Raw genomic sequence first — 7,500 nt, 5'->3', positions numbered from 1 at the left:
GACTAAGTGACAAATGTCAATATGTTTTTCCTTGACCGGCCCAAAAGTGAAGCGGCCCACCAGGAATTCTCCTGATTCTCCCGATTACCCACCCCGGGCTTGGTGTCAGCTATTTTTACAGATGCTGCTGTTACCTGGCAGCGGTGGGCTAATCCAATGATAGACACAGGGAAAGAGGGAGAGAGAGAGGGAAAGAGAGCGAGAGAGGGAAAGAGAGAGGGAGGGAGAGAGTGAGAGCGAGGGTGAAAAGCATTAAGAGGTTATAGATTCTGTGTTATTGAAAGCCAATCGGCGGCCGATAGCCTAATTAGATGGCGTGTGGACTGTGTGAGTGCTGCTCGGCTCAGTGTGGGGCCTGAAACCAGGCTAGTCGGCCCTACTAGATAGATAGATGGATGGATAGATACATAGATAGATACATAGATAGATAGATAGATAGATAGATAGATACTTTATTGATCCTCAAGGGGAAATTCAAGAAATTGCGCCATGGCCGCTCCATCCAGATGGGTTGGACCGACACCAGGGGAGAGCAGGGGAGAGCCCAATGCAGAGAATGACAAACAGGAGAGGGGGGAACAGCGCTCCGTCATAGGGGACGGTTTTTTACCGCCATCTAGTGGACACAACTGTGGTGTGGGATCAAGAAACCCTCCCTAGCTTGACTCCACACACTGTGGAAAGCCTGTGTCGCGCACAACACACGCACACACACACACACACACACGCTTGACTCCATACACTGAGGAAAGCCTGTGTCACGCACACACACACGCTTGACTCCACACACTGTGCAAAGCCTGTGTCGGGCACTCTCTCTCTCTGTCTACGGAGGCAGGCCGTCACCCCTCCCCTTTGCCTGTGTACACGAAGTAGGCTAATTGGCAGACAAAGGTGTCCATATTTTGGGACGCTCCTCATTAGGCTGCTTAACCTAGGGCAGTCGCACTGAAACACGGGTTCTGCCACGGCAACCTTGCAGAGTCCCAAAGTCAAGTCGTGCCTATTTAAGTCATTAAGTCATCAGTGACTTCATTAAGGACACTATTACAATCACCAGAGTGCTAGAGAAGCCTGTTGTCTTCAACTACCAGGGAATTACTTTTTTATTTTGTTTGTTCTTTTTCTAGAAGGAGCATTTCTTGATGGCATGACACCAGTGGTATCTCCCTGCTCCTCAATGTAACAGTATTTCCTTTTTGTCAACTCCTAACAGCTAGCCTGGCCACACCCACCTAGATTTCCTTTCAGGGAGATACTAGTATGGAACACCATTAGTTCAGTAACATTTCCATCAGTCGGCAGATTACCTGGCCAATCAGCGACGAGAGGGGACGACACTAATGATCCGAAACCGAAAGTGGCTGTGGTAAACAGTAGTAGCAACGCCTGCAAACATCAAAAATTGCAGTCGGAAGAATGTGTACATTTATTTACAGGCTCACATAGATTGTTTCCTGACTGCCAATCCAGTTTTTTGTCCATTTGTAAAGTTAAGGCAAAGTAGGAAGTAACGTTAGGAATCCCCGATCAATGTGATTGGTTAGATTGGACCAATGATTTCAGAGTTAACGCTATGTCTATGGCTGTCACCATGCCAACGTTGTAAAGGAGTCCCAATTGTGAGTGACCAGACTCTATTCACTTTGTGAATGAGTTTTGTTTACCAGGCTACCTAACTGCCTCAATTGCAATGCACTTTGGGTCAACTGCTGTTGTTTTTAAATGTGCTTTATAAATAAAGTGACTTGACTTGACTTAGAACTCATCTCTATTGTTCTTTCTATAGCCGGTGGGCCCTGGCCAAGAGGGCAGTACACACAAGACAAAAGGCAATATTGACTAAAGGGAAAAGACAGCAATGACAACAATGACATACAAAATAAAACTGAAACAATATCAAATTAAAAAACAACAACAGACAGGGCAGAATTGATTAAGACGTGTGTTAGAATCGATTAATGAGAAGAAGAACTCCAGTTTTACGTGTTTCTGCGGCTCGTTCCATGCAGCTGAATAACTATTACTAAAAGCCGCCTTGCCAGACCTAGTTGTTAAGATATCTGTTAATACTTGATGTAGAGGTTCTCATCCATTTAGGGGCTTAATCACACCAAAGGTCAAACCAAACTCATGGCTCAACTCATGGCTACTGATTATGAAGTATATCACACATGTAACGGAGGCGAACTGAGCTAGCGTGCTAGTTGCCCGTGTAAATCCTCACACCCCTAACCTTAAGAACGCTTCTAACCGCTGAGTTGGGAGCCTGGGCTTTTAGCTAAGTGGTTAGAGCGTTCGACTCCCATGCCGGTGTGTGTCGAGGTGGCGGGTTCGAGGGCCGTGAGCGGTGGACCAATTACGACCTCTGTTACACACACATTATTATAGGCTATAACAGTGGTGTTCATGTGTTGAGTATTGAGTTGAGACCACAGCGACAGGTACAGTATATATATGTTCACATGATGTTGATTGAGCTGCATAACAGATCTGTAACCTATTAGGCTACTTTATAACTTCACTAGGCCACTTCATGACTATGCGCCTGAATAAAAAAACATTGGCTTCCTCAACATACCACGGCACACCTGGTTTGCAGGTGATGTAGATATTTCGACACCAGTGCCCCATACATTTATAGCCTATCAACTTTAAGTCTTTATAGTGCTAGTCTACTAGCTCCGTTATCCTGAAGGTCACTGATTCAAGGGTGTTTCTAGGCAGAGGCCAAGCCCAGGGACCCATCATCGAACAATGCCCTCCACATCCCCATACCCACCCCAAAAGGATTTTCAAAATTCAGCCACCTAAAAGATATCTGTAAAACATATAGCCTATGTACATTTATTTTAGATGGATTTACTTTTATATATTATTAGATATTATTATTATTATCATTATTATTGAATGTAATTTTCCCACTTTTTTTTTTGGGGGGGGCAGCATGGCCTCAAGCCAATGCATCTCTATTGCACCCATACTGTCTGTCTACTATATCTATACTATCTCAATAAGAAGCATATCTAATGATGACTCATAGGATAAGCTACTCCCCCAAGTCATTAAGGATTCATGCAATGTCAGCTCAATTTAATTTCCAATATCCTCTCTCAATGAGGAAAAAAACGCTTTGCCTACCTTTGATATTTTTTTATTTTATTGCAAGTGAACTGCTCTAGGCTACTAAGCTGTCACCTCAGAAAGTGCTTACTATGCATAGCCTGCCCTACACTAACTTTTGTGAGCGTTTGTTAGTCTAATGTGGGTGTGTGGACTGTTTAGCTGAGTAGCCGCTGGAGGTCTCACCTCTCCCATGCAAACGGCGATGCTTCACGGGGGAAACGAGCACGGCTGTTGAATCGCCGGTGATACGGTCATCTTTGCAGATAGCGAGACGTGAGGCGGGAGGTGCGTAAGTCTCTGGGACTGTGTGAGTCTAACAAAGAGGTGACACTACTGGTCCGTGATCATAGGCTCGAAGTAAAACCGACTAGCTCTGCACTTGACTCTCATTACGGTGTTACTGTCGCGCAGTGCGCTCTGTCTTTCCGCTCATTGATCGGGTCGATGAGTTCCCTGGCTGCGAATTGGGCGACTTGATCGGAAAAGAGAGAGCTCCTTAACGGCTCTAACGTCAGTCCCTGCGGCGCTAAGCTACTGGAGGTCGAAGGGATTTTTCTGTAACAATGGCTTCGGCACAGGAGAAGAATAGACAGGTGATTCAAGAATTTGTCAAACAACCGGGAAACGACTCCTGTGCGGACTGCGGTGTGCTAGGTGAGTGGCTGTGATGCTCAGAGCTGAACCCAGACTCAAAGCCCCGTGGACAGATGAGATGGCTGACTGTCCTTCAGTGAACATTATTTCCTTATCGGTGGGGGTTTGTTGCCAACCAGACCACAACTTCCTACTGTTTGTTGGAAAAATATACCATGAGTCTTGGATTTTACTTAAAACTAACCTAGTAGCCTGTCTACTACTCAGCCCTCATTCACTGTCAGGTCATTGAGTTCATGGTACAATGCTGGTGCCTTTGTTTTGCGCGAGCCTGATGCTGAGGCGCGTCAATTTGACTATACAGTGTGCAAGAACCACTTCAGTGGCAATGATATGTGTGAGTCTTTTTTAGCGATGACACGCAGCAGTTGAGTGTAAAAGCGTCTTGGGTGTTAGTGTTGAGGTTGCCGGTTTGACAGTGTAGCAGGAAGAAGGCGTAGCTGCAAGTTTTGATAGAGCCACTGGGTGTCAATGACGTCAGTTTCTCATGGTATACTTTATCAGTAGCCTACGTTTCCGTTATGCAAGCTATAGGGTTGCAGCAAAAGTAATTTCCCCCATGGCGTAAACCTTTACTTGTCATGGTTAATAGGCTGTGAAGTTTGATTTCACTTAAGATAAGGGAATCAGTCTATAGTACTACAGAGAGCACTTTGTAGGGTCAGGGTGTGATGTATGCATCGACAGTTTTGTTGTATCCCTACCCTAACCTTTAATTATATTAGCCCCTCATACATACAGCCCCTCATACATATATACATACAGCCCCTCATACATACATACATACAGCAACTCATACATACATACATACAGCCCCTCATACATACATACAGCCCCTCATACATATATACAGCCCCTCATACATACATATATAAAGCCCCTCTAATATATACAGCCCCTCATACATACATACATACAGCCCTCATACAGGCCCTCATACATACATACAGCCCCTGATACATACATACAGATCCTCATACATACAGCCCCTCATACATACATACAGCCCCTCATTCATACATACAGCCCCTCATACATACAGTCCCTCATACATACATACATACAGCCCCTCATACTGGTAAAATATGTCTTGTAAAATATGTCTTGTCTCCACCGTGGGATAGTAGGAAACGCAATTTCGATCTCTTTGTATGTCTTGACGTGAGGAAATTGACAATAAAGCGGACTTTGACTTTGATACAATACATACAGCCCCTCATACATACATACATACAGCCCCTCATACATACATACAGCCCCTCATACATACAGCCCCTCATACATACATACATACAGCCCCTCATACATACATACATACAGGCTCTCATAAATACATGCATACATACATACAGCCCCTCATACATACATATACATACATACAGCCCCTCATACATACAGTCCCTCATACATACAGCCCCTCATACATACAGCCCCTCATACATACATACATACATACATACATACATACAGCCCCTCATACTTACAGCCCCTCATACATACAGCCCCTCATACAATACAGACTGTATTGTAGCTGACCACATAGGGCCTATAGGTGTCTTTCCTTGAAGGACCATGTGCATAAATAACACTCTATGGGAGGGTATCTTGGCCAGCCCGATCCAAGCTAGTGGGCGGTAATAATGCTGAGCTGGGCATATATCATTATATAATCTGTTTTACACACTTTGTCTTGCACGCTTCTAGTCTCACACACTCTCACACAAACTCATAAAGCACTGCTCCACACACACACACACACTTTGTTTTACACAAACTCACATTTCTGTCACACTCTCTTTCTTAAACACTCTTACACAGTTATAATCACACACACACACACACACAAAGTCTCTCACTTTGTGGCACTTTCCCACATCCACATCTCTCTCTTCTGTCACACACACTCTGACCCACACATTCATAAATCTCACCTGTAGTGCTAGTGCTATCTTGACATATCTCTCTCTCACTCTCTCTCTCACTCTCTCTCTCATTCTCTTTCCCTCTCTCTCTCTCACTCTCTTTCCCTCTATCTCTCTCTCTCTCTCTCTCTGTCCCCCTCTCTCTCTTGCTCTCTCTCTCTCTCTCTGTCCCTCTCTCTCTCTCTCTCTCTCTGGGCCTTATCTGGTTGGACTCTGAACTTGGCACACTGGAGAGAGACCAAGCTCCTGGTTCTGGTGTTGTAAATCTCAGTGTGTTGTGTGTTTACACAAACAAACAAACACACACACACACACACACACACACACACACACACACATAGGCAAAGGCTAATTTCAGCTTCACTCACACTGCCCTGGTCTGAGGAGGTGTGTTCTCTGGTGTCCAGACTGGTCTGATCTGATCTGATCCACCGTCTCCTGGTCTGAGGAGGTCTGTTCTGCTCTCTGTGCCCCTGTGTGTGGTCTCAGGTCATCTCAGAGCTCTACTCTCAGGTCATCTCAGAGCTCTGGTATCAGGTCAACTCATCTCAGTGCTCTGGTCTCAGGTCATCTCATCTCAGTGCTCTGCTCTCAGGTCATCTCATCTCAGTGCTCTGGTCTCAGGTCATCTCATCTCAGTGCTCTGGTCTCAGGTCATCTCAGCGCTCTGGTCTTTGGCCAGAGCCACGTCACACCCCGTCTGACTGTATATCGTGAACAAGAAACAAAGCCGAAGTCGGGTTGTCATGTTGGCGAAATTAGAGCTAGAGTCTGCAAAGCAAGTGTGTTTTGGAGGCTGAGCGTGCATAGTAAACAGAGAATTGGCAACGTCTGCCCAGAATCGACCACATTGGGCCACTTTGTTTTGACTGAGCGTGCATACGCTGTCTATTGTTTCTTAGGTCAGTGGTCCAGACAGACTAGAGAGATGGACGCGGCCCAGTTTCTGTGCGGTACTGCTTGACCTTCCCCCAAATCAGCACCTGTTCTAGTCTTCGGCCCCAATATGGAGAACAATTGCTCTGCCCAACTGTGTAATGGGCTGATTCATAGTTCCATTAGAACTCGCACCAGGCCTGTTCCGACTCCGACTATGGTTCCATTAGAACTCGCACCAGGCCTGTTCCGACTATGAAAGCGCGGTGACATTTCAGTGTACGCCACAGAGGACTGCACAGCACAGAGCCAATACTTCCAGTCAGTGTGCTGTAGTTTTATAAGGAGGAGAATACAAGTGTTTTTCTTATCGATGTGTTCATCAACATATAATATCCAATACCATGGTACACACTGGCACAGTTCTGTAAAGTATGGCCTGCATGATTACTTAAGGCAAGTCTGGATCATCAGTCACTATTTAAATCAGTTATTCACAATGCATCAAAGGTGTACAGTATTCACAATACACTGTAGTATAATATATTGTGTTTTAACTGTAGTATAATATATTGTGTTTTAACTGTCGTAAGCTGTAACAAGTGTGTGAACATCTTTACATATTTTCCTTCAAAATGTATAGCACATGGAAATATAACGCATTAGAATCCATGTGTTACTTGCTTACCTTGATTGTGAGGTCATGGATAACTTTACAGCCTAGTAAGACATGTATAATAATATTACAGCCTGGTAAGACATGTAACAATGTTACATCTGGTAAGACATGTATTAATGTTACAGCCTGGTAAGACATGTATAAAAATGTGTTAGGTCCACATTGCATAAGCAGTGCTATTAACCTTACACTGAAATGAGATAGTTCAGTTGGCATGTATCAAGTGGCATGTAATCGGCCGTC

General features: G+C 44.7%; 1 protein-coding gene across 1 annotated transcript in view; it reads left to right on the top strand.

Moving 5' to 3' along the window:
* Nucleotides 1-3,381: 3,381 nt before the first annotated feature.
* The window catches only part of LOC121704898 (arf-GAP with dual PH domain-containing protein 1), a 48,377-nt gene continuing 44,258 nt past the window's right edge, over nucleotides 3,382-7,500 (top strand). Inside the window, exon 1 of the mRNA XM_042085438.1 lies at nucleotides 3,382-3,780. Within this exon, the coding sequence (XP_041941372.1) occupies nucleotides 3,690-3,780 (91 nt within the window). The 5' untranslated portion in view covers nucleotides 3,382-3,689. The remainder of the gene's footprint in view (nucleotides 3,781-7,500) is intronic.

This window comes from Alosa sapidissima, chromosome 3, assembly GCF_018492685.1.
Source record: "Alosa sapidissima isolate fAloSap1 chromosome 3, fAloSap1.pri, whole genome shotgun sequence".
NCBI lineage: Eukaryota > Metazoa > Chordata > Actinopteri > Clupeiformes > Clupeidae > Alosa > Alosa sapidissima.
Note: the sequence above shows the minus strand (reverse complement) of the source record. Positions and strands in the feature narration are given on the sequence as shown.